Raw genomic sequence first — 13,650 nt, forward strand, 5'->3', positions numbered from 1 at the left:
TAGTGCATTGTGGGCCGTTTGTACCACACCAATTTGGTGCGAATGGTCCACAAAGTTCTGAATTCGCCGAACAGACGAACTGCCGATGTTCAAGTCGAACACCGAGCTAATCCCTATTTCTGAGGTTTCCTCAACTTCTCACAGAGCAGGAAGGCCTTGGCCTGAAAAAGAGGGCCGGTTCTCACCAGATGCAGTTCCGTGCGCTTTTTTTCTGCACCAGTAACTGATTGGAACCGACTGCACTGGTGTGAACTAGAGCCATTGGACTACATGGAAAACACTGTGCATGCATTTTTAATGCAGAAAAAAAGCGCACAGAACTGCATCTGGTGTGAACTGGCACTCATTAGGCCTTTTCCAAGCCAAGGCCTTCCTGCTCTGGGAGAAGTTGAGGAAACTTCAGAAACAAGTTGGACATTTTCAGTCCCAACTTTCCTACAGAGCTACAGGCAAGTGCTGGGATTTATGGTATCTACCTTAGAAGCGGTTCCACTTCAGAACTTTGTGGAACTTTTTTTTTTATAGCATGGGACAAATCCAGGACCAACTAACTTCAGGATCCATCAGAAGTTCAAGGTTTAGATTGACACAATGGAGTCCAAGGTCCAGGTATCCATTGACTGGAGATCCTCCGAGATGAAACGCATCCAAAACTAATGTGGAGGACCTTTGTGAACATTCTCAGGGCCAAGGCAAGACCGAAAGGAAGGATGACTAAAGCTGAAAAGTGGTTGTTGCCTACAGCAAAATGAAAAATCGCTGATAACCTTGAAAGATAAGACTGTGAAAATATGCGTTCCTTATTTTCATAAATTGTAGACCAAATAACATGCCAAATCATATCCTTCCAAAACGTTGGAGGACATACAAGAGCCTTTAAATCCAATACCACATTTGGATTTCACGACAGTAAATACGTTTGAGTAAAAACTCTGAAACTGGTCTATGAAGGGAACGTAAAACGATAACCCCTTGGGTCAGCAAGCCCCGAATGTATGAACAAGGCAATCAAAGACCAATCCTTTAAATTATGGTTTTGGGGAATGTGCTAAAGATGTATGTGGCCTTGTAGAAAAGCACAATGTTCGTGGACAGCTGGCTGCTCTTTGCCTGGGAGGAAGAAGGTGTAGGAGGCGTTGTCAGCCAGTCATTCATCTGTTGGGTTTGCTGTGAATTTATTGGTCGGCAACTTTGGGGAAAAACAAACCTTGTGTCCTGGCTCCAGTTTGTATGGTCCTACCACCACTATGAGCTGCAGGACCCGATTACCTCCTACTACTGCCCCCTTTGCCTCTCATTTTAGACCCGCTTTTTCTCATTATTGTATTTTTTGGGGGAGGTCAATAGAACATCTGGTTTTTAACCAACTATGGCACTGGAAGGAGGGGGGTGAACAATTTGGTGCTTTTGATGCACACTGGTTACTGCACAACAATACAAAACATGATGCGAACAAAGGGCAGTGCCATTATCTGTTCAGCAAAACATGTAGGCAGCACACATCAAACTTAACAACAACAAAAAAAAAGTCCTAGCAAGGCAAAAATCTAATAAAATATCCCCCCACAAAAAAATATTTTTTATACATGTTGGAGGGAGAGCATTAAAAACACACAGCTGAGCCATGATTTTACTGCCCCCCAACCACTCCCCTTAAGTTGCAAAGGCAGGGGGTGTACACGTACTGTGACAAGAAGTAAACTGCCTGAGGCATCTGGCGGGCACTACCACCCAATGAACCCAGGTCATTCAAATTAACTGAGGCAACGCCGCTGCAATGCACACGGCTGTGACGCAGTGATGCAACATATCATCTCCTCACCACCTCTGAAAAGCAGTTCTGACCCTAGATTGCTTTTCAGAGGCATGGCAGTGAGAAGGACATGTGTAAACCCAGCCTCAAAGACAAATCACCTGACACAAAGTATAGCAAGGTATCTCTCCATATACCATTTCCATAGCACAGTGACAATATGGCTGCTGGGAGTCCACCCAGAGGCCAGCTTATCCATTTTTTCAGGCTCTCGGGGACCCATCTGAGACCGGATACATAGGTTACACTAGGAGGATCAAGCAACATTTTTACCAAAAATTGGGAATTTTGCTTAACCTTGAAAAAATGGGATCTGCCTGAAATCCAAGGTGGCTCCAAACCCAAACCTCATCCCCAATCGACATTGAAAACGTTGTGCCTAGTCTCACATAATTACATAGTAAGGTTGAATAAAGACACCAGTCCATCCAGTTCAACCTGAGTGACTTGTCTACAATTGCCCCTATCCCTGTACATTGCACACTCACATCAGTCCCTACCCTCAAGGAGCCCACAATCCAAGGTCCCCATTCATATATTAGGGCCAATTTTGGAAAGAAGCCAATTAACCTACCTGCCGGTCTTTGGAGTGTGGGAGGAAACCGGAGTACCCGGAGGAAACTCACGCAGGCACAGGGAGAACATGCAAACTCCAGGCAGGTAGTGTCGTGGTTGGGATTCGAACCAGCGCCCCTTCTTACTGCTAGGTGAGAGAAATTTAAACTAGAGCTGGTTGATTCTTACATACTCTATGATGACCCTCAAGTACTTTGGTGGTCAGTTGAATGACAGCCACTGTGCTAAATTAAATAAAGTTGTCCCATCATTTTATTCCAGTTAATATAAACATACCCTCTGGACATTTCCTGCAGCAGTGTTGTACTGCATCGTCAAAAGCTTGATCCTTTGGGCAATGCTGTGAAAATCTTTTGTAACGGGCAGGTTTGCTCCACATCGGCTGGCTTAGTCCATCTTCACCGAAGTTGAATTGGTTTGTTTTTGATGTCTGGTTCCAATCTTCTAGAGTATGAATAGGATTGCCCAATAATAAATAGACCTGTAGGAAATAGAAATGAGGAAAATATTAAATAAAACAATTCCTGATGAACCTTCTAAAAGTAGGGGTTCTTAACATTTATACAATAATAGATCGATAATGCTTTGCCTAAAATGCCCCCATACCTCCATCACCAAACAACTGGAATCATCATCAGTCCTGTTGGGTACCAGTGTGACATCAGAAGATGTCAAAAAGATTTGAATTCCCCCTGAGGAAGTCACGTGACCCAGCGACGAAACATGTAGGGGCGGGGCTTACTGGATGAAGTATTCATGCTTGGAAATACAGGAAGTAATAGTATCTGAGCTGTATGATCGGTGTTTAAAGTATAAATGCGTTTAAGGACACAGGCGATTGTATTGTGGTGCTTGTAAGCCCCTGAACAATGCAAGTGTGGTTTTATGTGGGAGTGTGTGAATAAAAGTAAATATTAAGGATAATAAACCATTTTAGTACTTTACTTTTATATGTATATGGCTGAGTGGAGGAGGAGAGGAGAGAGAGCGAGCTGGAGAGGACACCTTAAAAGGAGAAGTACCTGTAATGGTTGAGAAGAGTTTCTAACTTGTGGATAAGGGTGGAAAGAGGTGCCATACCAGCTAAGTACCACCAAAGTGACATCAAACTGTACCAGAAGTCCATTTAAAAGGGGGCATGAGCCTATTTTGACCCTACATAAGTTGGTAAGGTCTTCAGGTGAGGGCACAACTGGTTATGGTGTGAACGCCGTGGTGACAGAAGTAATAATATGAAGGATTTATGAATGGAGAGAAAAATATAACATTGGGCTCATGAGAGACCCTTGCGTTGTTGGATACCAGTGATGTCAAAAGATTTGTTCCTAGCTATCGTGATGTAAAGTAGAACAGCTGAAATAATAAGAGTTGTATGATTATTTTTATAATATAACATGTGACCTAATATGGCCGCATGGCATATTAAGTCAATGATATTGACCTAATAAGGCCACGTGGTCATACTAGGTCAATGATGTAATGGGCCCCGTCACCCCTATCTGTACATGCAGCTGAGGGATGGGGCTATCCCTGGCCGCAGTTGACTGGGTGGCAGTGGGCAAGAGTGACAACTTCCTTCTTGGGTTTGGCAGGACCCAAGTTCAGACCAAACCTGAACTCAGCCCTTGAAAGGACATACTACATACTCCTTGTGCGCTTCAATAAAGGTCATGTGCAGGCCATGTGTAGTAAGGAAATATGGCAACGGGATATCCTCTCAGACAACTGGAACTGGAATAGGTGTTCCCATTGGAAAATGTTCCTCTCTTCCCTTTCAGTGGCAGCTCTAAAATGTTGGATTTCTCATCCTCTTCTATACTGGAGAGAATGGCCACCGGGACAAATAGAGAGGGTAACTCCCAACCCAGCGAGGACACAAACAGCAATTAAAACCTGACCTGGCTTATGCAGTTCCCCACTCTATACAATACTACAATTTTGTCTTTATTTACATATTAAAAACATGGTAGATGTAAACAGGTCCTTATATTTCCCTTTTGGGTCCATTCATACCTTAAAGCGTATATCTAACCCCCCTCCATATTGCAGCTTAACCAGTCCTTAGCTGTATTGGCTACATTAAATTTCATGTGGGCTAGCAAAGGTTTCTGCAAGTACAGAAATATGCTCATTGATCCTGCCAGAAATGGGGTATCCTGGAAAGACAGCATAAGATCCTCATCTTTGTTGTGTTAACTACTAGCCCCATCAATCCAACAAGTAATGGAGATGAACAAAGGAAGACACGTTTGAAGTCCATCCTATGACCCAACCACGACTTTCCTAGAAGATATAGTGGGAAAAGGAAAGTAGCCATGAAGGACATAAAAGTTTGTTATTCCCAGGATCACCAGGTTAAAATCCATCAAAAAAGAGGTGTGACTGCTACTGTAGTCAATTATTGGGATGCCATGTAACGCCCTTAGGCTTAGTCAGGGACGCTCCTCACAAATTTACGTGCCAGGAGGAGTAGTTACCCTGGTCAATTGTTATGCCCCGTACACACGAGAGGACTTATGTCCGACAGACCTCCAAAGGAGTTCCGCCGGAGTTCCGACGGAGTTCTGGCGGACTTTTCGACCGAACGGACTTGGACACACACCATCACACCAAACTCCGACGGAGTCGAACGTGATGACGTACGACTGGATTCGAATAAGGAAGTTCATAGCCAGTAGCCAATAGCTGCCCTAGCGTCGGTTTTAGTCCGTCGGAGTAGCATACACACGAGCGGATTTTTCGAAGGGGACCGGGTCCGGCGGAGTTCCGTCGGGAAAATTTGAAGCATGCTTCATTTCTAAAGTCCGTCAGACTTTAGCGAAGCTAAAGTCCGTTGCAGCCCACACACGATCGAATAGTCTGACGGACTCAGTCCGTCGGACTTTGGATGTCGAAAAGTCCGCTCGTGTGTACGGGGCTTTAGAGATCTATTGATTTCTCCCTAAGTTTGGCCTTGTTGCACTCTTCTCTTCTACCACCAGGTGGCCAGTTACTTGGTACTAGATTACGAGAAGGGCAACCCTAAGTCAGGTTATGGGTATATGGGGTATCTCAGCCAATGGGTACAGAGGGGTGACACACCCGTGGGTAGCGGTGTAGCGCCACCGCTAACAATGCCCGCTGCACTGTCGCCGCTGTGTCCCTCAGCACGGAGCGGAACAAAGCTGCCTCCCCCTCCTCTCTGTTTACATCCACAGAGCAGGAGGAGCTGAGCTCGAAGTACACATACCGCTGTGTGTGCGTGTGTGTGTATGATTATGTGCTGTTCTGAGGTATGTAGGGGGGGGGGGGTGTCTGCACTGGGGGTGTGTGTGCACAGGGGTCTGCACTGGGGGGGGTCTGCATGGAGGAGGGTGTCTGCACTGGGTGTCTGCACGGAGGGGGGTGTCTGTATTGCTGGGGGGGGTCTGCATTGAGGTGGGGGTGTCTGCACGGATGGAGGGGTTTGCACTGAAGGGGTGTCTGTACTGAGGGGGGAGGTTTATACTGAGGGGGGGGTCTATTTTGATGGAGGGTGGTCTGTATTGAGGGAGGGGGGATCTATAATGTGGGAGGAGGGTCTGTAGTTAGTTTAAGGGGGTCTGTACTGAGTGGGGACTATAGTTGGTGGGTGGGTGACACCATTTTGTTTCGCACTGAGTGACACCAACCCTAGTGACACCACTGAGCAGGGGGGCGCTACATGTGCATTGCAGTACTGTGCTATGACAACACTGAGACCTGGAGGGTCTCTAATAAAAAATGTAACTGCAGCGAGAAGATGTGACCCTTCCATGTAGGTTAGAATGAGATCACTACTTGAATGCATGTAATGCTGTAAAAATTCACGTTTAACTGCTGGAAAATGGACAGTTGTGAATTGGCTCCAAAAGGTCTGAATAATGACATTTCTTCCCGGGTCTGTGTTTGTACTGTTCATACAGAAGGACGATTTTCTTTGAAATGTCATATAAAGACTTCCTCTATTACAGTCTCTGTGCTCTGTGCTCATGTGTCATTTCTCTGCTACACCTACTACATCTTTGGTCTCTTTCTGAGAGCTGGCCTGCCCATATATGCATGATTTGCATTAGGAGTTCAGGGAAGTGGCCCTACAGGAAAAGCTGAGCGAAGCAGAACGTTGAAAGTAGTTCAGTCAGACTCAGCACCTCCGGAAACCAGAGTGCAGAAAAAACGTACAAAAGCAAATTCTGGTAAACGCTCCTACAGATACAATGATATGAAATTCCTGGGTGCTCTCTATATACAGGGCAATGAGCAACTTGGGTTTTTGGAAGCTGAGCATCGTCGTTAACATAGTTGATGGGTCCCACAAGATGCCTGCTATTTGCCTCCTCTGATTTACTTTGATGCTGGTTTTTATTGTGTTGCTCGTTTTCACCTACATCTAGGCCAATATCCACCAACTGGTGTCCCACTGTCCAAGGTGCCTAAGTGGCAATTGAAGAAAACCTATACTTAGATAATTTTGTAGGCTGTCAAGGCTGGTTTTTGAAGGCTGTACCCAAGTGGCCATTGAAGAAGACCTGTACTTTGTGTTGCACCCTGGTCTTGAACAGGGATGCTGTCAAATCTAGTTTGCTAGGTGGTAACTAACCTAGACAATTGTTAGGCGATCTCTTGACTCTTTTACTACATCTGAGTTTGAGTCTCTCCTCTGCCACTGGGTGGCATTGTTACCTATGGCATTGGGAGGCTGCCGGATCCTACACATATGGGGATACCAAGTTGGTATGTGTACAGATCTGTGTTAAAGTCAAAATACTAGTTCAGTTGCTAATGAGAACAGTTCTTTCAGGCGCAGTTCAGCTTTAAGGCACCGGGAGCTATATAACCCATATACCAGTTACCTTTTGTGAGTCTCGGAGTCTGCGAAGCGCTTTTGCACCTGCCTAAAGGGTGTCCTTGCCCTAACCCTCTGTCCCCAATTACTTAAGAGAAAATAAATCTCTTTGTTCTGCATCGTCAAAGTGTCTGGTGTCCAACTTAATCCACACACTACTCTGCACCCACTATGCCTAGTGACCCACACTGAGAATGGATGTCAGCTCTCCCTGGCCCTGAAGTTCATTCAGCTCTTCAGAGGTCGGGGGGCAATGGCTACATTTGATAATTCTGTAGGCTGTCAAGGCTGTGTCCAAGTGGCCTCTATGACTAACTGGCCATTGAACAAGACCTATACTTAATTAGCAATTAATACTGTAGGCTATCAAGATACTTTGAAAATGTGGCAAAAAAGTGGCATTAAGATCCCCCCCTAACTAACAGGGTGCAGGCAGGTCACCAGGGCTTAAAGCCTCCACCCCCACAGTAAAAAAAATGTTTGGATCGTATACCTAAAATTCCATGGGGTCTTTTAACCAGTCACATAATGGGTGTGTGTGTGGATTCTTCCTTTTTACCACCAGCTTTGGCAGTGGGTGGCCCTCATTCCATAGTGATGTAAGCATGGTTTATTATCCGTCCATTATTGTTCATCATCGTTCAACCTGGAGAAGGACCTGTGGTCACTGGTGGAGGAGGACATGGAGACTTTGAGAGCAGCTCTGAGCCATGGAAAATGTGAATGGTGATTTTCTTTTTTTTACACTGCGGGAAACGAGGTTGATGGACTGGGGGTGCTTAAGTCCATAAAGGCAAGGCCCATCAGAGGGGTGTGCAGAGGAGACTTTGCTGGCCAATAAAGGGTAATATCAGTTGTCCTGTGGTACCTGCCTTTAGGTAGAACAGTCATGATACCATATGAAAAGGCACACAGAATTCTAGTAGACCCCATCATTACACTAATATTATTGGAAGAACCAAGTACAATTTCTACAAAAATATTTATTACTACAGGTACAATTTAAAGGGGGGGGGGGGGTATCTTTTTTACTTGGAGAAGAACACAAGTCCATATTTATATCAATATTGCAGGCCATACACTTCTAAAAGAAGAGAGTACCATCTATTCAGAAAGCACATTCCAAATAATAATATATCAGTCACTTACATATCACAGATAAGCCAGAGGAACACTTCTCTAGGAGGTGGCTATAGCATGTTCATATCGAGATCTCCAAATGTCCCTGCAGATACTTGGCTATCAGCAGGGCCGTCTTTAATATTGATTGGACCCTGGGCAAAAATTTTCTTGCCCACCCCCCCCCCCCCCTGCAGTTTTGCTCTCCACCTACTCTGAGACATACAGATCAGGCAGCGATTGCATTTGGTTGCCAGAGGTTACAGTGTATCATTACCGCTCACTGACTGGTTGCTAGAGGTTACAGTGCATCATTACCGCTCACTGACTGGTTGCTAGAGGTTACAGTGCATCATTACCGCTCACTGACTGGTTGCTAGAGGTTACAACACACATTACGGCTCACTGATTAGTTGCTAGAGGTCACAGCACATGATTTCTGCTTGTTGATTGGTTGCTAGAGATTACTGTGGATATGACCTGAGGGGCATGATATACATATCAATGCCGCTGGCTGCTCCCTATTTACATATGAATGCCAGTAATTTACATGTAAACACAGGGTCTGCAGGTGAGTTATCTGTACACAACAATAGGGCAGAGCTGGGCAGCATTAGTACCAGCACTTCACACTGATATATTGGGACACAGCACAGGACTAAAACCTCAAGGGGCGAGGGAATTGAAACCAGGATAGTTGGCAAGTATGAGGCAGCTGCTTTGGGCCCCAAAACAATGACAGGGCCCAGCGCAGCTGCCCCTTTTGCCCCGCCTTAAAAACGGCCCTGGCTATCAGTAGGAGACTGTTTGCGGGAAGCTGACACCTGATAATACGGTACCTCTCCCGAATACTATTCCTATACTCTCCCTAACCAATGGGAGCTCTGCCCCTAGCTCACTCCCAACACTCCATTCAGACCAAACGACGCAGAATTCCCCTATTTGTGCAATTCTCAGTCAAGGTGGCTGCCGTGGGATCTGGGTACCAATAGCTGAAGACAATTAGTCTTTAAAGTGGAAGTAAACCCATGGATTTAAACAGTTAAAAAAAAAAAAAAAAAAGGCATGCTGGGAAAGCTAACTGCACATTGGCTGTGCTCTCAGCCAATCTATCAAACCATCCAATGGCTGGTGTCATAACGAATCACATGTGCAGCACCATAGCAGTTGAAGATTAAACAGAGACAAAGATGCAGCTTCCTTGGCTGAAAACGATAGGGGAGTTTACTTCCACTTTAATTGGCTCCTGCCAGCCTGAAGAAACGGCATAGTGCCACCTTCAGGTTGGGGGATAGATAATGCAGCCACCACCTGCTTACAGGTCCACTATAGTAATGTTTATATGGTTTTATTACTTCCCATTGAGGTTTTCCACTTTCAGACAGAAAATAAAACACATTTTCACATTATTACTACACATAGACACATCTAAGGTGAATCTAGAATGGAGGCACTTAGCCCACCAGCCAGAGCCGTCTTTAATATAGATTGGACCCTGGGCAAAAAATTTCTTAGGGCCCCCCCCCCCATGCAATTTCCCTCTCCACCTGCTCTGAGACATACAATAAATAGCAGCTAGACTTAAAATCAGTTTTCTGTATCAGATCAGGCAGAAATTGAGATTGGTTGCCAGCAGTTACAGCATATCATTACTGCTTACTGACTGGTTGCTAGAGGTTGCAGCACACATTACGGCTCACTGATTAGTTGTTAGAGGTTACAGCACATCACCTCCTCACAGCAGGGGAGCATGATATACATAGGAATGCCGCCTTTATTTGCATATCAATGCTGCCGGTCGCAGCTATTTACTTAGTATTGTCACCGATATTTACATATGAATGCCGGTTATTTACATGTAAACACAGGGTCTGCAGGTGAGTCACCTATACACAACAATAGGGCAGAGCTGGGCAGCATTAGTACCAGCACTTCACACTGAGATATCGGGACACAGCACAGGACTAAAACTTCAAGGGACAAGGGAATTTAAACCTGGTTAGTTGGTAAAGTATGAGGCAGCTGTTTTGGGCACCACAACAATGACAGCTGCCCCTTTTGCCCTGCCTTAAAGACGGCCCTGTCACCAGCATGTTTTTTGGAGTGGGGGGGGGGGTAGATAACGCTAAAGAAACTCACAGAGCATGCAAACTCCATGAAGGTATTGTCATGGTTGGGATTCAAATCATGAAGCGCGGTTCTGCAAGGCAGGAATGCTAACCACTAAGCCACTGGCTTTCTAGCTCTGGTCTTCCACTGCTTGGTGTTCTTCAGCCTAGCCTTGAAAACCCACCTCCCACGGATTGGTGGGGTTGTGTAACAACAAAAAGGAGGTCGAGCAATGAATAGCCTTGGATCCGTTTAGTATATTTCTATTAAAAATAGTTGCTCTTCAGGTTCTTCACCGGGGGGCAGATGGGAGCTTTATGTAAAAAGTCTTGGTCTGAAGGTTGAAAATCTCTAGAAATATACACAGTATATCTCTAAAGTGGAAATAAACTATTTTTTGTAGACAGAAGAGACATGCAAAGTCCTCATCTTTCTTCTAGCAATTTATTATGTGGGCACATTTCCAGCTCCTTCATTCCTGGAGCTGGGGACGATGTCGCCCTCGTGTTACATCACCAGTGCCCGCCCCAACGAGCGGACATGCTGCAGTGATCCTCGTCAACTTAGTCAAGAATTTCTATTCAAAAATTTTCAAATAAAAAAAAAAAAAAAAAAAAAACTCTGCAGACATGGAAAGCTCTGACGCTGCCTAGGAGCTCTCCATCGAGTCAGAGTTTGGGGGGAAAAAAATAAAAATCGACTCTTACCTGAAGTGCATCTTCACTGATCAAATATTCCCATGAGCAAGAATCAAGCCTTCTGTACACGAGGCATAAGAGGAAATTGCTGAGAACCACATCAGTATCACCAGAAAGCTGAATACCGAGAAGGCCGTCTGGTGCTCACAGTCATCCTACACAGATAAAGTTATCGGAATATTGCAAAACTGAAAAATAGTTTCTTACTCCACAGATGGCGCCTTCTAAGCTAAAAACTGTCTGAAGAAGCAGAAACTTAATCACAGCAACCACATTCTTTCCTTTTTTTCCCCCATATTGCAAGACCAATAGCCTACGATACTATGACCAATAGCCTACGATACTAAGACCAATAGCCTACGATACTAAAACCAATAGCCTACGATACTAAAACCAATAGCCTACGATACTAAGACCAATAGCCTACGATACCAAGACCAATAGCCTACGATACCAAGACCAATAGCCTACGATACTAAGACCAATAGCCTACGATACTAAGACCAATAGCCTACGATACTAAGACCAATAAGCCTACGATACTAAGACCAATAGCCTACGATACTAAAACCAATAGCCTACGATACTAAGACCAATAGCCTACGATACCAAGACCAATAAGCCTACGATACTAAGACCAATAAGCCTACGATACTAAGACCAATAGCCTACGATACTAAGACCAATAGCCTACGATACTAAGACCAATAGCCTACGATACCAAGACCAATAAGCCTACGATACCAAGACCAATAGCCTACGATACCAAGACCAATAGCCTACGATACTAAGACCAATAGCCTATGTGCAACATACTCCTCACTTTTCCAAGCAAGTGGGGTGTGAGGGTGGTGGTGAAGAGCTGATATTGGTAAACCTTTAACCACTTCAATACTTTCGCACCTTCCTGCCCAAGCCCATTTTCAGCTTTCAGCTCTGTCACTTTTTTAAATGACAATTGCGTGGTCATGCTACGCTGTACCCAGACTAAAATTTTTAGAATTTTGTTACCACAAATAGAGCTTTATTTTGGTGGTATTTTATAATTTTTTGCTAAACAAATAAAAAAAAAGACTGAAATTTTTGAAAAAAAATAAAAAAAAGTTTCTTTGCTTTCATTATAAAATTTTGTAAATAAGTAAGTTTTCTCCTTCACTGATAAGCTGCACTGATGGGCACTGATAAGGTGGCACCGATGAGGCGGCACCGATGGGCACTGACGATGGGCACTAATAGGCAGCACTGATAGGTGGCACTGATGGGCACTCATAGGTGGCACTGGTAGGCACTGATGGTCATTGAAAGGCTGCACTGATGGGTTCTTGTGGGTGGCACTAATAGACGGCACTGCTGGGCACTGAAATGTGGCACTGATAGATTTAACTGTTAGGCAGCGCTGGTGTTACCGGCAGGCATTTTTCTTTGGCACTGTTTGGCAGCTGCCTGGGCACTGAATGGCATTTCCCTGGTGGTCTAGGGTGGCATACCTGGTGGTCTGGTGTGGTGGCCATCCCTGGTGGTCCTGGTAGCATCCTGGTGGTCCTGGGTGGGTATCCGAGGGGGGGGGGGCTGCGCTGATAAACAATCAGCACAGACATCCCCCCTCCCCCCAGGGGCAGACTGACCATCGGGCCACTCGGGCACTGCCCGAGGGCCTAGAGCCCCTAGGGGGCCCCATCAAGGTTGCCAGCCTCAGTAAAACCAGGCACAGTATGTAAAAATCAGTGTTTTTTTTTTTACATCTGTCTCTGAAATGTCCCTTACCGACATCCTTTTGGTCTAAAAATCCAGAGATTATAGCTGCCCCGCCTCTCCAGTACCTTCTCAGCCAATAGAAACATGTCTGTGTATAATGTGTATAATGTGTGATTGTATACTGTGTGGCCACATAATCTCCTATTGCCCGGGGGCCCCATGAGTTGTCAGTCCACCCCTGCCCCCCCCCCCCCCCCGTCAGGAGAGCCGCCGATCAGCTTTCCTCTACTCGCTTCTGACAGATGCGAGTGAGGAAAAGCCGATCAACAGCTCTTCCTGTTTACATCGGCATCAGCTGTGATTGGACACGACTGATCACGTGGTAAACAGCCTCCGTCAAAGACTCTTTGCCTAGATCGGAGTTGCGGTGTGTCAGACTGACACGCTGCAATAACGATTGCTGCGATGCGCGCCTTGATGGCCTGAAAGACGCCATATTGTTATACCTGAAGGGTTCCACATGTACTGCCACTTTAAGGCTGGCTCCACCCAGGAGTGATGCCAAGGGTCAAGGGGTATAGTAGCCATCTTGGACACATGTAAGAGCCTAATAAGATGTACTGTCCTGAGATGCTGTTGCAGTGTACAGTGAGTACTGGAAATAAACTTCCATTGTTCCAGACCAGAGTCTTGTGTCTCTCACAACACAGAGGATATAACAGTGGCGACGAGGATGGGATTTACAAAGTGTCTATCAGTCAGAGAGAGACAAAGACATTGTGGATTGTTACCTGGAT

The 13,650-nt window shown here is 45.4% G+C and overlaps 1 protein-coding gene across 1 annotated transcript in view; it reads right to left on the reverse strand.

Annotated features, from left to right (window-relative positions):
• TNFRSF25 (TNF receptor superfamily member 25) overlaps positions 1-13,650 on the reverse strand; it is a 106,908-nt gene that overhangs the window by 50,479 nt on the left and 42,779 nt on the right. The window contains exon 2 of the mRNA XM_077458333.1: positions 2,666-2,870. Coding sequence (XP_077314459.1) covers positions 2,666-2,870 — 205 coding nt within the window. The remainder of the gene's footprint in view (positions 1-2,665; positions 2,871-13,650) is intronic.

This window comes from Lithobates pipiens, unplaced genomic scaffold, assembly GCF_037356315.1.
Source record: "Lithobates pipiens isolate NorthernLeopardFrog02 unplaced genomic scaffold, aLitPip1_a1.2 Scaffold_27, whole genome shotgun sequence".
Lineage (NCBI taxonomy): Eukaryota > Metazoa > Chordata > Amphibia > Anura > Ranidae > Lithobates > Lithobates pipiens.